The sequence below is a fragment of the Euphorbia lathyris genome, chromosome 7, assembly GCF_963576675.1.
Source record: "Euphorbia lathyris chromosome 7, ddEupLath1.1, whole genome shotgun sequence".
NCBI classification, from domain to species: Eukaryota; Viridiplantae; Streptophyta; class Magnoliopsida; order Malpighiales; family Euphorbiaceae; genus Euphorbia; species Euphorbia lathyris.
Window position 1 is genome coordinate 4,481,778 of NC_088916.1, and position 18,856 is coordinate 4,500,633.

The 18,856-nt window shown below is 32.4% G+C and overlaps 1 protein-coding gene across 1 annotated transcript; it reads right to left on the minus strand.

The window, feature by feature from the left end:
* Positions 1-229: 229 nt before the first annotated feature.
* Positions 230-18,538, minus strand: LOC136235153 (probable cyclic nucleotide-gated ion channel 20, chloroplastic). Its single transcript, XM_066024695.1, has 13 exons — positions 18,345-18,538; positions 16,297-16,821; positions 15,689-15,880; positions 15,210-15,308; positions 13,799-13,936; positions 13,073-13,321; positions 11,979-12,239; positions 10,350-10,495; positions 8,938-9,015; positions 8,421-8,550; positions 7,502-7,748; positions 6,673-6,835; positions 230-549 (listed from the first exon to the last, which is right to left on the minus strand). Exons 2-13 carry the CDS (start codon positions 16,804-16,806, stop codon positions 453-455), a joined length of 2,310 nt encoding a protein of 769 aa, XP_065880767.1. The 5' UTR covers positions 16,807-16,821; positions 18,345-18,538; the 3' UTR covers positions 230-452.
* Between the last annotated feature and the right edge of the window lie 318 nt (positions 18,539-18,856).

Sequence of the window (18,856 nt, forward strand, 5' to 3'; positions counted from 1 at the left end):
TAACCTTAAAACAAAAAATTTCAAAAATTAAAGTCTTAGAATATCATTAAATTTTTGAATTTTTTTTTTTGAGACGTCAACAGTCATTTTGAGACATTTTTTTATAGACATTTTGAGACGCTAAGTAGCTACCAATGTTAAAAAAAGTATAAAATTCAATGACGATACAATTAAGAATTGAAATTCAATGATCATAAGTTCAATAGGCATGGATGTAATTTACCCTATATGAGAGTCAAGAAGTGGGCTTGGAATTCCATTCACTTCCTTTACGTGTCAAAATGGTTTATCGTGTCAATGAATTTTCTATGAATAACCTTATAGGTGATATGGTCTTCTAATTATACAAAGAAAATAGTGTATTTTAATAAAATGTATTTATGTACACAAATTACATATACATAAAATCTATATATTATACATCAGATTAGAATTGAACTGGATAAATTAATTTAAGTGCTGTCTGCACGCTTTGGACGCTTCTGTCTGTATCTCCAGGCAACTTGAATACGTTGAGCAGCCAAACTTCTCCAATATGGAGATTCATATCTACATCAATAAACATTTATCAGCTAAGTGATTGCGGAATAAAGAGTCAATTTAGTCCTTCAACTTAGTTCATATCTACATCTAACAGCTTTTTAACTTCAGCTTTAATCAATTTGTCTCAAAACAAATTTTAGGTATGAATTTGGTTTTTCAATATGGTATTTTATAGTAAAATGGTAAAAAATTACACTTGTTAGTAACAAAAGTGTCATGTTATAAGACTACGAATTCTTATGTGTTACTTTTGGATTAATTTGATAAAAAGAAATTGCTAACTTGTAGATTAAATTGAGACCCGGAGTTCATTTCAAAGCAAATAGATTCTTTGTAGATACTTCGAGCCATATTAAAGGACTAGCTTGACTTTTTGACCGGTACTAGGAAACTTTAATACTCAATCCATTCTTTTATATAAGTCATTCTATGATATTTCACACATTAAAAAATACAATTAATATAGAGTCAAATTAATGAATTTACATTGGTTAACTAAAAATTCTCTCATTTAATGGTTGGGAAATAGAATGTTTAAAAACACATGGACCAAGACAAAACAAATTAATGCTTGGACCGGAAAACTAAACTAAAAATTCTTAAAATATTAGAATGACTTATATTTGGGAAAAAAACTAATTTGCTAGAATAACTTATATAAAGGAACGAATGGAGTAATAAATATAGCAAAATTTCTCATATGAGCACAAGAATATTGTGGATAAAGGGTCAATTTGATCCTTCAACTTAGCTCATAGAGTCAATTAGTCTCAAAACGAATTTTAGGTATCAATTTGATCCTTCAATATGGTGTTTTCGATCAAATTTGTAAAAAAAATAACACTTGTTGATACCAAAAGTGTCGTGTTACAAGACTACGGATTATTATGCATCACTTTTGGACTAAGTTCATAAAAAGAAATTGCCAACTTGTAGATACAATTGATACTCAAAGTTCATTTTAAAACAAAAAGATTCTTCGAGTTACATATTAAAGGGCCAAATTAACTGTTTGACTGGTGCTTAGAAACCTAAATAATAATATATGCAGAAGCATATTGTGGATAAATGGTCGATTTGACCCTTCAATTTAGCTCTTAAAATCAATTTGGTCCTTCAATATGATAATTTATTATCCAAGTGGTGAAAATTAACACTTGTTAGTATCAAAAGTGTTGTGTTAAAAGACTTATGGACTATTATGCATCACTTTAGGACTAATTTGATGATAATAATAATAATAATAATAATTGCTGAAGTAATAGACTAAATTAATACTCAATATTCATTTTAAAGCAAATAGATTTTTCGAGCTATAAGGGAGCGATTTGTTCAAACTTCGGAATTGGAAACAGTATGCTAGGAATTAGAATCTGAATGACACTTTATTTCTTTTGTTTGGTTTAATCCGGAATCAGAATCCAATTAATTTTAAAGATTATTTGGTTGACATTTTGGAATCGGAATCAAAATGAGATAAAATCAAAATTTTGTTAAAATCATTTATATTAAGAAAAATATTGAAATTTTTTTATTTAATGAAAATTTATTTATACACTAGAGTAATAATCCTAGAAAGAAGTTACAAATAATAGTAATAATAATACTTCTCTGTTCCACACCACATGTCTTTTAAGGTTAATGCAAGTAATTAAGAAATGCAATTAATTTTAAGTAAAAGACTTTGTTACCCTTGTATTAATTGCATCAACTAGTAACGTTATCCATTTTCAATGCAAAAAGTCAACTTAAATAGGGGTATATTTGGTAAAAATAAATTAATGTGCATAGATTGAAACAAAATATCATGTATTGTAGAACAAAAAAAAATTCTCTAGAAAGACATGTATTATGGAACGGAGGAAATAATAACTACAATACACAACGTGGGACGAATTTATGTTTTTAAAAAATATATTATTATAAATATTGGTGGATAAAGAGGAATCAATGATTGAAGGGATAGGAGGTGGGAATCATGATTCCCATGCCTGTGGGAATAAGATTCTTATTCCACACAATTTTTTTTTTTTGTGCAACCAAACACCAAGAATGAGAATCAACCATTATCATTCTCATTCCCAGATGAAAATTTTTATTAACCAAACACGCCTTAAAGGACCAAATTAACTTTTTAACTAGTTCTTGAAAACCTAAATAATAAATAGGGCAGAGTACGAAAAAAATGCTCGTGATTTGCCTTATTTACAAATAGAGGTCCGTAGTTTAAAAGTTGCAAATAGAGTTATGTGGTATGCGTTTTCTTACAAAACAAAGTATTTAAAATTAAACTTTTAAATAATTAAAGGCAATTTTTAATTTTTTTTTTCAATTACATTTATATATTGACAAAACACAAATTCCAAAATCAAATTGCAATTGTGTAAATAAATTTAAATATCAATTTAGTTTATAAACTATCAAATTAGTAAAAAACGTAAAATTCCACCATATTATTTATTGTTTCGATTTAGAAAGTTTTTTTTCGAGAGGTTATGTTGAACTGATATGTAAGAATAATTTTTTTAAGATAAAAATGTCATTGGTTGTAATCAGAACGTAATTGTGTAATTGTAATACTTTGTTTTGTAAATAAAACATATCACAAACCTTCATTTATAACCTTTTAAACCACGGACCTCTGTTCGCAAATTGAGCAAACCACAAACATTTTTTTTTCATACTTTTCCCTAATAAATATAGCAAAACTTCTCATATGAGCATGCGGAAGCACATTGCATTTTAGTAGTGACGATCCAAGATGCTTCAATGTCTATAGGTACTTCATTTAAATTTTCATTGTGCCTTTATCCTAAAAGATTAAAGCATAAACCGATTCAATGCAATTTTTCAACTAGCGGGTGTCCAAATCCCTCTAGATCTCCTAGATTCGACCCTACTTTCTAGTGCATTACTTAGAAATGATTCATAGTGCATTACTTTGAAATGACTCACATAGAATTGTATTTAGGACGACCCTAGGCCTAGACCAGAAGTGCGCTGGTCTAGGGTCCAAAGCTAGAGGGTTCAAAAAAAATTATTATATATATATATGGAAACTTAAAAAATATTCAATTGATTTTTTGAATATAAGTTGAGGCTTAATGTAAATAAACTGTGAAACATTTTATTTTGGGTAAATGAATGTAATAATATGTACCGTACGATTGTTAATGCAACACCTTTTTGCTTCTCATTTATTAAAATATATTTTAAATTTTTTTACGTATAATTTTTTTTATTAAAGAGGTCCTTATCTATTATTTTGCCTAGCGCTCATAAATTGTCAAGACCGATCCCGATTGTATTATATATTAAACCATGCTTGAATCATCATTATTGACGTGACATCTTAACTTGGCTAGAAAATACCTGTAGATATCGTCGTTCATCTCCAAGTTTTCCTCTTATACTTGCACGGGGAACATTACCTTATTGTTATGTGACCAAACTTAAGTTGATAGGTAAAACCTCCATAATATATTTTAGACTTAATGTATTTGGAGTTCCCTGAATTTGGTTCACAAAACTAATTGACCTTTGAACTTATTCAAAATGACAAGATTAACCTCCTAAGTCCACATTGCCGAGTAAGAGAGGGTGGGTTTGAACAAATCGAAATGTATATCCCTTTAAGGAAATTTAAGAGTCCACTAGATCACTATAGGCAAATTCACGAGGTTAATATATCACTTTAAACGAATTCAAGTGGATAATAAGTTAAATTAAGCATTTTCAAGGGCTACTGAGACCAGGGGCGGAACCAGGGGGGGGGGGGGGGGGGGCTCGAGCCCCGGCAAGCAATCGGAGAATTGAGAAAAAAAAATTTAGTAATGGTGTTTAGAGAGAATTATATTGACTCTATGTAGTATTATTTCAATGTTTAAATGTAGATGAGATGGTTAAGGATGCTTACTTCTATTTGAGAGGTCCTATGTTCAACTCCCTTCAACCTCATTTTCTTTTAAAAAGTTTTTATTTATTTTAATTTTATTTTTTAATAATTATAAATAAAAAAATGATAACACTTTTACAGTTTTAATGCGTTGGAGGGTATAAGTTCAGGGAGTCAATCAGTTTTTTGAGTCAAGTTCATGATACGCCTAATATATCAATCAGTTTTTTGTGATAACCCCAAATTTCAGTGATTATTGTTGTAATTTACACGTCTTTTACTTGTGAAATGCTTATATTAAAATCACTGTTGCAGGAAGTTGAATTGAGAGAAATTAAGGATCATGGTGCTGAAGTTGGTTAATAGGACCAATTTAGTCTTAATCAAGTTTGGATATCAATATCACCGGTTGGTTAATAAGACCAATATAGTCTAATCAAGGGTAAAGTGAAAGAGAAATCAACATTTCTGATAATGAATTTCTATTATTTTCAATGCCACCAAAGCACAATGGCAGATCTTACTAGGGTAAAGTCTTTTTACTGGGTAAATTTCATCGGTGGTCATTAAAGTTTGGGTATAATTCATCTTCATTTTGTTTCATTGAAGTCATTAAATTTTCCTTTATTTCAATAAGTCAGTTTGACCATTTCAGACTGAAATAAATCACCGAAATAGTGACTTACCAACAACGTTGAAAATGATTAACTTTTACTTATGACATGACAACCGGGTAATTAGCATCGGTGGTCACAAAAGTTTAATTTGTCCCAATAAAATCACTTAAGTTTGTTTCTATCCCAATCAACAACATTTGAAGGTCCATCACCGATTTAGCAGAAAAGCAAAGAAGAAGACACAAGGACTTGCAGAAATTCAACAAGAAGGAAAGTCCATTCCTAAAATGTCTCATCCTCTGGATGTGCAGGCATTGGAGCCTGACAAAAGTTACGAGTCATTAGAATGAAAGTATTTAAAGAAATTGTAGAGGCGTTGAAGAATGATAATGTTAATTTCATTGGGGTATATGGTTTAGGAGGTGTGAGTAAAACTACGCCTCGTGAAACAACAGGTCATTGCACAAGTCAAAGAAGATGGGATTTTCAAAGTGGTGGCTATAGCAAATGTGACCCATACTTTGGGCCTGAGCAGAGTTCAGCAAGAAATTGCAGATTGGTTAAGTCTCAAGTTTGACATTGACTCCTTTGATATAAGAGCAGCAAGGTTACGTTCACGGTTGAAACAAGAGAAGAAAGTTCTTATTGTTCTAGATGATATTTGGGATAAGATCGAATTGGAGAAGATAGGAATTTCTAATTCGGATGATCATAACGGATGTAAAATATTAATGACGTCCAGGGATCTAAATACATTAATGGATATGGGTGTCCAAAGACATTTTCAGCTTCAACTTTTACAAGAAGAAGAGACATGATAACTATTTCAAAAGAAGGTTGGTGATTTTAAAATTCAGAGTTTTTAAAACCACTAGCCTTCTTTTGAAATAGTTGTCATGTCTCTTCTTCTCATAAAAGTTGAAGTTTCTTTGCACACCCATATCCATTAATCTATTTAGATCCATGAACGTCATTAAATTTTACATCCTTTATGATCATCCGAATTAGGAATTCATATCTTCTCCAATTCGATCTTCTCCCAAATATCATCTAGAACAATAAGAACTTTCTTCTCGTGTTTCAACCGTGAACGTAACCTTGAGCCCTTACATCAAAGGAGTTAATGTCAAACTTGAGACTTAACCAATCTGCAATTTTTCTTGCTGAACTCTGCTCATGTGCAAAATATGGGTCACATTTGCTATAGCCACCATTTTGAAAATCCCTTCTTCTTTGACTTGTGCAACGACCTGTTGTTTCGCGAGCTTAGTTTTACCCACACCTCCTAAACCATATACCCCAATGAAATTAACATCATCATTCTCCAACGCCTCTGCAATTTCCTTCAATACTTCCATTCTTGATTCCAACGAGTCGTAACTTTTGGCAGGCTCCAATGCCTGCACATCCAGAGGATGGGAGATTTTAGGAATGGACTTTCCTTCTTGTTGAATTTCTGCAAGTCCTGGTGTCTTCTTCTTTGCTTTTCTGCTAAATTGGTGATGAACCTTCAAATTAGGACCTTCAAACTTCAATCAACAACATTAATGCAATTTACCCGTAATGCTTTATTAAAATTACTGTTGTAAGAAGGTGAATTGAATTGAGAGAGTTAACCTCATGGCTCCTCGAACACGTGGATTCCGAAAGTTTCTTGCGAAGATATCTGTTACTTCTTCAAGATCTGCAGCATGAAGTGAGAATGCTTCCACATTTGTCAAGCACCTCACTGTGCTGCTGCTAATCAATCTTTGTCCACGAATCCTAGTTTTCTTTCCATCTGTGCAGACAATTCCGACATATTTAATTTATCCGTAAATCATAAATTGAACAAAACATACATGACTTTGATATAAATATTTATATAAAGGCTTAAATGCATATTTAAGCCCTTAAACTTGGCACATTTTGGCTATTGACATCCTGAACTTTTAAAATAACACACCTATAGTTGGTTTTAAAAATCTATCACACAACTATAGTTGGTTTTAAAAACCTATAACACAGCTATAGTTGGCTCATGGACCTCCTACACATAAAATCGTTGATCTGTCACACAAAATCGCTGATGTGGCATACATAACAAACTCACTCGCTTTTTTTTCTATAGCACACGCATGCCACCCCATCTGTCAAGATGACAAATCAACGATTTTGTGTGTAGGAGGTCCGGATGAGCCAACTATAGGGGTGTGATAGACTTTTAAAGCCAAATATAGGTGTGTGATAGGTTATTTCAAAAGTACAGGCTGCCAATAGGCAAAACTTGTGTAAAATATGCATTAAGCCATATATAAACAATCCATTAAGTTTGGCTCAATAACTAAGTGCCAAATAAAAGGGTTTGGGACGGGAATGAGATTTAAAACCACTACCCGTTATGTGTGTGCACCAAATGAACTGAGTCTATAAATTAATGCAGAGTAAAAAGTTAGGGAGAAATCACCATAGCCTTTGTTAACCGGAGAAAGACACCATGTGAGAAGTTCCTCGCCGCAGACACTGCCTTCACATAATGAAATTATATTTCCATTTTCTCCAATGCTTTCTAGCTTGCCTCGTACTATAAAAACCATCTTCTCAACCAGACCACCCTGGAACAATATTTTACTTCCCTTGATGTATATTTTTTGTTTTAGTCTCTGACAAATAGCATCGAAAACATTATCATCCATCAAGGCAAAAATCCAGACCTGCAAAATCATATCATTTTTTCAATTTTCATCAAATTGGCAACTAATTCATTCAAGCAAATGGTCATAAAACAATTAAATTATTCTCTAGGGTACGTATGCTATTATGCAGGGACGGATTCAGGGGAGGAGGGAGGAGGCTTGAGCACCCATTGGTTGCCGCCTTCCTGGAAAATTCATTGAATCTGTGTATCGAACTTCATTTTTTAGGGTCAAGGCACCCGAAAAGTTTCGATTAAGCACACAAACGTTGGAGCATGTACAACACAGGCTCATCTTACCATGTGTTGAAATTTAATCAACAAATGGTGGGTTGCATTGCCACGATTAGAACTCTCGACTACTCGGTCTAAGAGGCTATGATACCATGTCAAGGAACCATTTGAACTAAAAGCTTAAGTTGATAGTTAAGACCCAAGAATAACTTTTATTATTATCTTTGACAGAGAACTTCTACTGTACTTTTGAAGTAATACACCCGACCAATCAAAAGAGGGATGCATGTCACTTCATGGGAGATGATTGGTGTTAAGAAAATAAATGTGCACAAGTGGCATCGATTGATTGGTGGGGCGTATTATTCTAGTGGTATTGTAAAATTTCTCCAGGAGAGAGTGAGGAGCATTAACTGTGAAAATTGTTATATTATTATACCAAGGTTCCAAATCTCACATTCTTAACAAATTTGAAGAAGTGCCGTCTTATATCTCTTTGGAGGTCTTCCGGTAAATTCTCCAAGAGCATTTCTTCATTTATCCCTCTCGTTGCAGCCCAATTATACCTTTCCGCATCTAGAACTTTCCTACATTATACCAATTGTACGAATCATTAAGCAAACAAATGATGTATACTGAGATGAGATGATATAAGTTTTATGACAAACAATTTGTGAACCAAAATGACAATTTACAGTTTCCAAGTTAGGCTGTATATGATTACACTGTCATTTGCAAGACTTCATCAGAGAATTTTTTATTGCATCGTGGAGAAGAGGAATGCATATTTATGTGGCTTAATTGTAGCATTTCATTGAAAAAGTTAACTATAAATTACAGTACGATATCGTTTATAGAGCACAAAATCATCATACTGTTTCAAATTAATGCTCTTTTAGACAAACCAAAAGGGCATCATTTCTTAACATGTCTACTAAAAACAGGGGGTAGATGTTGAGTTTGTAAGGGTGTACCTTCTTAGTTCTTGAGGCAAGCGTCGATGGCTCATCCATTGCTGAAAATCCCGACGTCTTAGTGACATTTCTAACCTCCTAGGAGACAGAACAATACAGTCATGGTTCGAATCCTTACGTTTTTTATAAAGCCAAAGAAAAATTAAATTAGGAAAAAACACGTCAAGATGACATGCAATGAATAATAAAAACTATAATTAATCAGACACATATGAACTATATCAGAAGATATAGTAACATGTGTTTTTTTTTTTTTTTGAAACAAGATATAGTAACATGTTAATTATTGAATTTTATTCTCAAAATGTCATTACATTAACCATAGAATGTCTATATTATGGCTGTGCACTTGGAATGGGTTTGTGAATAACAATCTACCAGATGTTTATTACAAATTTGGAGACATGCATCTAGTGGAATATTGTCACATACCATCGAAATGGATTAAATCAAACATGTAGATATTGCTTTCTACTCATTAGTTGCATTCAAAATGCAAATCAATCAAGCTTTATACAGCAGCTGAGGTTTACTAATTTCTTTTTTTTTTCTTTTTTTGTTTCAATTTAAGCATGCTCATAGTAAGATCCCTAAAAGATCTAGTGATCATAGGTCATTTTCAATAACCTTCATCCAAGATAATCAGGTCTTTCTCTTCTCTTCTATACTATATTTAATCCTATTTTATCACATATTTAATCCTATTTTTTGTCACATTTACAGACTGTAGCATCCACTGGCCGTGTTGAAGATGCTCTTAAAGGCCATCTCCTTATTTTATCTTCAATGGTAGTCACATCTAAGCTATGTTGCACCGAGAATCTTCTTCATGAGCGTTTCCGCGTTTCGTGTCAATTTCTGTTTTCGTTTCTTTTCCGTTCCCATTACCGTTTCCTAGCTAATTTTTCTTAGAAATAATGTTTCTGTTTCCATGCAACATAGCATCTAAGTTTTCTCAAACATATTAACTCCTAAACTTATCCATACGTGTACCAAAATATTTGTAGGATTACCCCATTGAATATGAGGTTGACATAAAGTTTAAGTCTTGTAAATATGATTTACTTTTTTATTTTTTTGAACTTCATTTCCATCATTCAATGAGTTGCCATGTAGAAAATGTCAATTCTTATTCTTAGGAGCAACTGTTCACGGCTAATGGAGATGTTTTAGTGAGCGTTTTGTTAAAAGTTATCTTCATTATTTTCACAACCATCGTGAATTTTTGTGTTTTTAATTTTAATCACCAATAATAACATCAAATCTGAATCTGAATGGTAAAACTTCCTTAAAAAAACAGAGGTAATCTAATAAAACATTAACTTTGAAAGGCTTAAATATAATGACATTACCACAACTGATAAGATTTAAAAATCAAGTAGTATATTTCTTTCAACTTTTCAAAAAGTTACCTCCGACCAAGAGCCTGAAGAAAATTCTGAATATTTCCTATGAGAAAAGCAAAGAGCAAGAGGCCAAGTCCTACAATGGCCATTGTAAAGAGGACTTCCCAAATAAAATAACTTGGTACCTGGTTTCCAGCAAGAGTACTGATTTGCTTCACAAAAAGAACAAAATCACATTAACATTATGTCAACAGCAATCAAGAGTAAACTTATGGAGTTCACAGTAAATCGACTCCAATTACAACAGTTATCATCAAATACCTATTTTAACGCCAAGAAAGTGACTACAAATCAAAACAAAAGTCAATAAAGTGAAAAAGGCAACACGTATACATATGATATCTCTATATTACAAAAGAATACCTTCGCTCACAACTCTTTTTGACTTTTCTTTTAATACTTTTTTTTCCTAAAATTTAAATCTGATTGCAATTGCAAACTACAGCTGCAAAATTTTCTCTTTTCCTCAATTTGAAATGAAAGCGAAGGTATATATTTCTAACCTAACACACCTGTTTCCAAACATAAAATTTCAATCCAATACCAGCACTACAGTTTGTCCTATGTCAACAAGTTTCTTGTCATGACAGTATCATCTTTCACACCTATTATAAAATTTGAATCTACATAGCAGCCCTACTAATTTTTCATGTCATTAAGTTGTTTATAATGATATTCTGCATAAACTAGAGGAGTCCAAATACAGTCTACGTAAACATTTTACTCATGGCTCCAAAAGGGCATATCAGAATTTGAAGGATTGGAGGAATCCTTTCGAATTTCGAAATTCAGTTTGAATTAGTTATTTGAATTTTGAAATATTATTTTATTTTGAATTATGAATACTAGTTTGTTATCTTTGTGCTGACTGTTGTTTTAGGACAGCGGCTTTTTTTATCAGAAAATCCGAATTTATTTAAAGAGTGAAAACTGAAAAGCCATGAACAAAGGTAAGCTGTAAATTTGTTGTGCTCACGATATCCAAGGGTTCTCTCCCTAACGATCCCTTGTATTCAGGGCTGTTGGGTGACTTTAGAGTAGAGGGACCTATAAGTAGATCACAGGTATGAGCCCATACAATAATGTAGCTCTGAACTTAGTACGTGATTTTAGGCCATTGTGTTTTCATGAAGGGATATGAAGGAATAAGAAAAAATAACACCAAAGGGAGATGTTATAGTAACAATTAAAACCCAAATATACCCACAGAGCCACATCCTTATACAAAACTACTAAATAACCCAAATGAAAATGAATTAGATCAGTTCCCTATGCCTAAAAGAATTATAAACGTTTGTGCAGGTCCTGCAGTGCAAGATTGTTGGGGATACAATTAGATCAGTATACAAGTATGATAGTGATATGCAGTCACTTGAAATTTGAAACTACTTGAAAGATCCATTTGAGCACATAAACTTGCAAGGGAGGCAAAAATATCCCTGATAAGTTAATCCAACATATTATTAAAGCAAAAAAAATGCAAAATAGGGAAAACTATTTAAAATAGTTTTTCTTTCAATGAGAAAACAAAACTTATTAAGAGATAGATAAGGATAACAACACAAATGATACAAAATATCCTTCTCCTTACTGAACTACAATGATAACTACAAGAAAACACTATCAATTGTTTACCTGGAATCCCCAAAACAATGAATATAAATATCTGGTGGCAATACTGTGTTCTGTTGTGAGGTTGACCGCTTGGACATAGATTCCATATGGAAAACCTCCATTGAAACAAGCAGTAGCATTCGGATTCTGTTTCCAGATAGTCCAATTTGGGTTGGAATCAACACTTGCCAAATCAGTCCGATGTCCACAGTCTATGAATTCCATACATACATCCTTTAAAACTGACATACGGCAGGCATCACGAAAACATTGATTAACCCTCTGTTTCAAAAATGGATGGGAGAGATTAGATGATGAGATTAATTTAATTCAATACCTTTGCTCTCGCATTATATCTCTAAAGAAAATAGTTTCAGCTGCTTTTTCCTACATGTATCACTTCCTTGACCATCTAAATTTGTGCATAACGTTCAAGTTACATACATACGGATGACAACTCTATAGACAACTCTAAAATGTACAAGTTTGAAAGAATCCTATCTCTAATACAATGATGTGCCGGAAGAATGTTCCCACAACCAAATAAGAGATGAACATAAATGTGTGATATATGAACACATACATGCACATATGCAGATAAATAAAAACATTCCCTAAATTAGAATGTTATGTTATAGCCATGAGCAAAAGTCTATGATGTGGTTTATTTCATTGGTCACTTTTTGAGATTCCACACAATGAGATTGGTTTTTGAGAGAATTAGTCATAGCATTCATGTAGTTGGCATCAATGGGTTAAGTCAATAAGCATTTTTCTTTTATTAATAATTATATGGTTCTACTAGGGAACTTCGAAAGAAATATGTAGAACTTAATCCAATACTTTTATCATATATTTCAGACTTCAAAACAAAAGGGAATCGAGAAAAATACAATATTCAGTCTTTTTTTCCCCCAATGTTGCTGGTCGTAGGTTACACTTTACATATTGTATTAGAATCTAATCTTTTTTTGTTGTGAAAGTGAAAGGATAGAACTGATGAACAAATCAAATATACCAGTCAGGAGCTGAAGAAGCTACATGCATGATCAGTGTGTATCGAAGTGTATAAACTCACAACAATTAAGACTAAAGTATTATTTATTCTTGCGCACCTGCAACCCGAATAGGTACCAGCAGGACCCAACAACATGGCCAGATAGCACAAAGGTGAGCAGATTTATGAAAAAGTTGGCCCACGCAGTCTCAAAGATGAAGCCGGTAGGAGACACCCCAACAAGAAGAGGCAAGAACCTATACAACCTGGGAATGTATTGGACAAGAACTGCTGCGCGTAACAAGTTTTTGGCATTATTTGCTCCAGAATTTCCCAAGTCATCTGGTAGGATCATTAATATAATAATCTGCAGAAGAACACCATCAATGTGGATCATATATAAACAAGTGCAAGTGTTCTTTTCTTTGTTTTGTGAACCTTGGTCTGTTCATTGGATTAGTTAGAAACAAGAAAATTTCAATTCTGTACGATGATGAGGTGATTTAAAACATCATATCAAAAGAGTTTGCATTCTCTAAGAGTTGACAGAATGCTACCACGCACTTAACTCTGTTATTAACTGGTTCAGCTAAGCAGGTTCAAATAGTTGTAGCCTGTAGGTATAATTGATTGCAATAGAAACAGAGTGAATAAAGTGTATCAAGACTCAAGAGCTTAAACCTTGATGCTACTACATGATTTGATGTGTGAATGTAAGCAGATAGATGCATAAATTTGAATCGTAAAAAGGTCACTAAAAGGGGGAAAAGGCTTCTTCAAAAAAAAGGGGGAAAAGGCAAAAACAAGAAACAAGTCACCATGCAAGTTGAAGAACGAAACTTACTTGAGGAAGTGGCAATACTACAAAAAAGTCAACAGCAAAATATCCACAAAGGTACTGTCGAGCAATTTTCTTCGGATCGTCAACTAATTCTCCAGTACCAATCACTCTAGACTCAGGAGCTATATAAGCCAATCTAAACTGCAAATTTTTTATAAATGACACATTGTAATGATTCCATTAAAATAAAGAAAATACTACTGAGACATCCAATGCTGAATACATAAAATTTAGAAGGATACAAATATCAAACTACAATGGAGATAATGATTAAGTCTGACACTAATAATTTTTACATTACAACTGCATTTAAGATTGTTCAATTTATTAAAAGTGCATTACGTCATAGAACATTCAAAGCAAAGTAGGAATGCAAAGCAAGATAAATTGTTCTCTTTTATGTTTTTTGCAGGTGATATATTTCCTGTTTTGCCCTCAATTAGTAGCCTAGTGGTCAAGAACCAATATGTTTTAACACAAGTTATATGCCACATATGAAAGCCTTCTTTATGTAAGTGGTAATTTGAAGCTTTGATAAAACAAAATATTTGGATATAATGGGTGATCTGTTCCAACACAAAACAATTGCACAACTCCAACAAAAATATAGTTATAGGATTAAGCAATGAAAAGCTTTTAAAATGTAGTGAAATTGATAGTGAAGCCCTCTATTTTTGTTTTAACATATTGCATTCTCAATCTTGTATCCTCGCATCTGTTCAAGCCAAACAATTTAGCAATGTGGAAGGAATCGATGAAAATTCAAGTGTAGATATGCAATTTAATCGATCCTTTATTTATTATAAATTTTAAGTTGACTATATAGGTGCTAATTTAAGTCAATCGTCCAAATGTATATCCTATTTCTGTTCAACCTTCATTCATATTATGCATATTTTGTTTATATAGATATCAATATATATAAAAACGAAACCTATAATAACCATGACATAAATTATCATTTAAACAAAATTACAATTTCAAACTCGCAATTTGGACATCATAAAGTATGTGTACTATTGTAATTTTAGATGCTTGTATGTAATATTCAATTGTTAAAAATAAAATGACATGTTATTGAAGTTAACAATTTTCAAAATAGTGCGAGTAAATATAATGTATTCAAGATATTATATATGACTACAACATTAAAAAAAAGTTATATTATTGTGATAATCTTAATACAATCAAAATCATATCCAGTTCTTTCTTCTAATATATAAAACCAATAAAATATACATTTTGTTAATTTATGAATAAATATATAGAATGTATTATCAACTATCCTGTTATATATGAATTAGGAGTATGGAAATAAAATATAAGCCGCATGCAATGAATGTGAGCAGAATCTAGTGATTTGTAAATAGAAAAGAAGAAGAAAGAACTAACAGAAGGAGCTAAAAGAATGCACCTGAAGAAGTATGTTTAAGAAATATATGAAATCAGTCATGCTCCGAAATACATTAATTGTCGTGGTCAAAGGCCAGTCAATAGCTATGCATTTATTGTCCTGCATAAAAAAATTAAAATAAAAAGTAATTCATGAAATAACAAAAAGAGCACTAACTAAAGCAATAAAACCACCGGGAGTATTATTTGAAATGCAAAATGCCTAGAAATGAGAGATCGCCTCCCTTCAACAAACTAAAATAGGAATGCCAAAAAAGCATCAACAAGAGCGAAAGCAACTAATATTTCAGTTACGGAAGCTGGAAATGTTAATTGTATGAGGATGTCAATTACAGTCTCAGCTATAAGTTTGTCACAATTCCATTTTATGTTTTGCAAGTTCACTTCAGATGTTACTAAAAGCATGCAATCAAACCTATACTTAATGCACAATCAATAAACTTTATGAATTAATCGAAACTAAAATAAACAGGTCCTTACCTGTTGCACAGAGAGCAAGAAGAAAAACAAAGGATCCACAAAAATTGCCACCAAGCAGGAAATTACAAAAAATTTGTTCCATAGTTGAACAACTCTAGTATGAGGATTCATAACTCCAGGAATATATCGATTTACAAAAGATACAAGTCTCCTTGCCCAACCTTTGGCATCTCCATATAGAGCATTATGAAACTGGAAAGAAGCACCAAAACATTAACAAGAAAAGACTATATTAGTATGTCAACTTAATTGCATGCTCATTACTCTAGCAAATATATCGAGGGAGGACACAACCAGCGTATGATCTAGAAATAGATGAACATGTATTTACAACATAAAGCAATTTATCCAACTTATAGAAGTAGAAAACACATGCAATTAAAATGTAGTATCACATTTTTGTATTCTCCATGAAAAAAATGTTGAATAGGAACTGAAAAAAGCAACTCATTCAGAGTTGTACTATTTATCCATTCCTTGTCTCTCAACTCATATCATATCGGACAAGAAAAAATACAGCACAAAACATCTAAGATAACATGGTCAGAAAGAACAGTGCCCCAACTAAACAAACATCTAATTTATTTTATCAAAGCAACAAATTTTACCTTGGAGTCAAATATATTTGAAGTTCTTGAATGTTTGTGTTGCACTGGTTTGAACCTGTAGTACGTTGGGCATGTAGTACAATAAGGATCATTGCACACCCCTAATTGCCCAGACCTCATTAAATGTTCATTTTTACCAGCATATTGATCATCCGTCCGGTTACGTTGATCTATCTCATTAAAAGTAGGAACTTTTTCAACCTTGGGTTTTGCTATTTTGTGATCTTTTCCACCATGATTTATTTGAAAAATACTATCAATTTTGCGGTTGGTATAGATTGGACCACTCATCTGTATCATTGGGGTCCTTCTTTCACTACGCAATGGACCAGTGTAACCCACAAGACTTGCTTCATTTTCATATGACTCCATGGAATTCATAGGAATAGATATTGAAGCACTCCGAGTCCTAGAAATAACAGTTTGAAATCGGGAATCCACATTCTCATCAGATGGTTGCGGATGTGCATCCGACAACATAGGCACCTCATCCTTGTCATAGCGAGCCATTTCAATAAACAAGACCTGAAGAAGGAGCGCAAAACAAACTCAATATTCCAGAAAACCAAAAAAATATTTTCCAAGAAAAAAAATCAAATAAAACTAATCTGAATTTAAGAATAAAATGTGCAGAAATGTTAGATGCCCTCTAAAGCTTTGACAGAAATAACAATTCCACAAAAGCATAACAGATAGTAAATAAACATAACCAGACAAAGAAAAAGTTCAAACTAGAGAAGATACTAGAAAATTAAAAAAATTGACAAAAGCACAGAGCAGTGTAGGCTTCTTTCTCGTTCACATATAACTTTTTCCATATTTTTCTTCTTCTTTTCATTATTATATGAGACTGATTTATGCAGTTTACTTTCTGACTGGAAGATGAATATTGATAAGAAGGAATGAAGTCGATTTGACAAAACTCCAAAAACTTCCACTCAAACATACCATGACATGGCACTATAAATAGAATATGACTTTTCTAGATCCTAACACCATCTATAATGCTACGGAAGACAACACTTTAGCTTTTTGTTCTATTGCTATCCTGTGTCAATGCAGAAGAAGCCGACTATCCCAAATTCTGATTGGTGAACAGAACTAGTTGAATTTCTTACTTTCAACTTTGCCATTTCCACTGGAGCTTGCTGTTTATAATGCTTTACTTTCTTTGTTTGTAGGTCAATATACACAAATACATATACAATTGACATCCACACACAATAGATGCAAATATGTATGCAAGTTACAACGCACACACAGATGTTAATCCACATCATAGTCACACATTATAGAACATGGAACCAAATGAAATCCCTACTGGAACCATTACCCAGGCAAAGGGATAAAGACTTTCCGCACAAGCAGAACCTGCAGAGCCAACAAGTTCTTTTAAGTAATAGGTTTCTTAACTAAGTATTTACTGATTAAAATGTGTAGAATACCATGTTGATTCAATTCCAAAGAACAAATCATATTGGTAAAAGGTTAATCACTACTGATGATCACACGCACAAAAAAAAAACAAATGTAGGCATTGGCTAATTAGGAGTTTAGTCCACGAAAAAACTGGAAACAGATTAAATAGTGGTTAATTTTTCAGTCCTAGCCTCACAGCCGACCGCATAAATTGGCGAATTCCAGTGTCTATGAGGAAGGAGCCTTCCACTGAAAACTCAATCCCACGCTCAAGTTTAACAAATCATGAACAAGGAATGTAAACAGTGTAAGAAGAAAATAACAACAAAAAGAAAATTAGCAATAACTAAACACTAATGAAAAAAAAACAGTTTAACTACTATACTATAACTATATTTACAGGAGATCCAGAAAAGAGCGACTAAGATGTCGGAATTCTTATTGTTTGGATGCATTTTACAGCTTAACTTCAAAGGACAGAATCAGAAATGATGTTTAACAAACCACTAAAAAAACGAGAATCCAACCTAGTTTTACAGAATCATAATCAAAATCAAAAGTGAAATTGAGTATAAACTTAGAAACGACGATGAAAGAGTAATAATGTTGTTAAGTAAGGAAATCGAAACCTGTAGAGCGAGCAAGTACGTGGTGAAATTGAAAGTAGAGAAAGAAATCGAGAATGCATCAAGGAGCCATGGAATTGCAGGGAGAAAAAGCAGAAGCCATAAAAGGAATCACAGAGAAGCCGGAGAAGCCTGCAAAAGTAGTAAGCAACACGGAGAAGAGAGTGAGAGAGAGACTTTGAAAAGTCAGTCCTCATATTGAATATTCAACTACTCACTCTTTTTATTTCTGTTTTCTTTTCATCTGTCGTTTATTTATTTATTGCTAACGGATAAGAAACATTTAATTCCAGTATTAACATAAATAATTCTAATTAAATTAATATTTAAGACAAAAATGAATTTTTACATGTTAGTTTGGTAGAAACGTTTTTTTTAATAAATTTAGGGTGCTTACCTTGTTATTTCATATTATATTATGACGAAGCGTAAAATTCATAATCTAATTATATTTAAAATATTACTTTGTTGCTAGTTACAGAAAACCTCGTAACATTCTAATAAATATGTCACAT

Excerpts from the sequence above, each read along its gene's own strand:
- LOC136235153 (XM_066024695.1), bottom strand. The coding sequence starts at position 16,806 with ATGGCTCGCTATGACAAGGATGAGGTGCCTATGTTGTCGGATGCACAT. Across the intron at positions 12,240-13,072 it reads GGTACCTATTCGGGTTGCAG|AGGGTTAATCAATGTTTTCG; the intron begins GTGCGCAAGAAT and ends TTTTTGAAACAG. Across the intron at positions 6,836-7,501 it reads TCCGGTTAACAAAGGCTATG|ATGGAAAGAAAACTAGGATT; the intron begins GTGATTTCTCCC and ends TTGTCTGCACAG.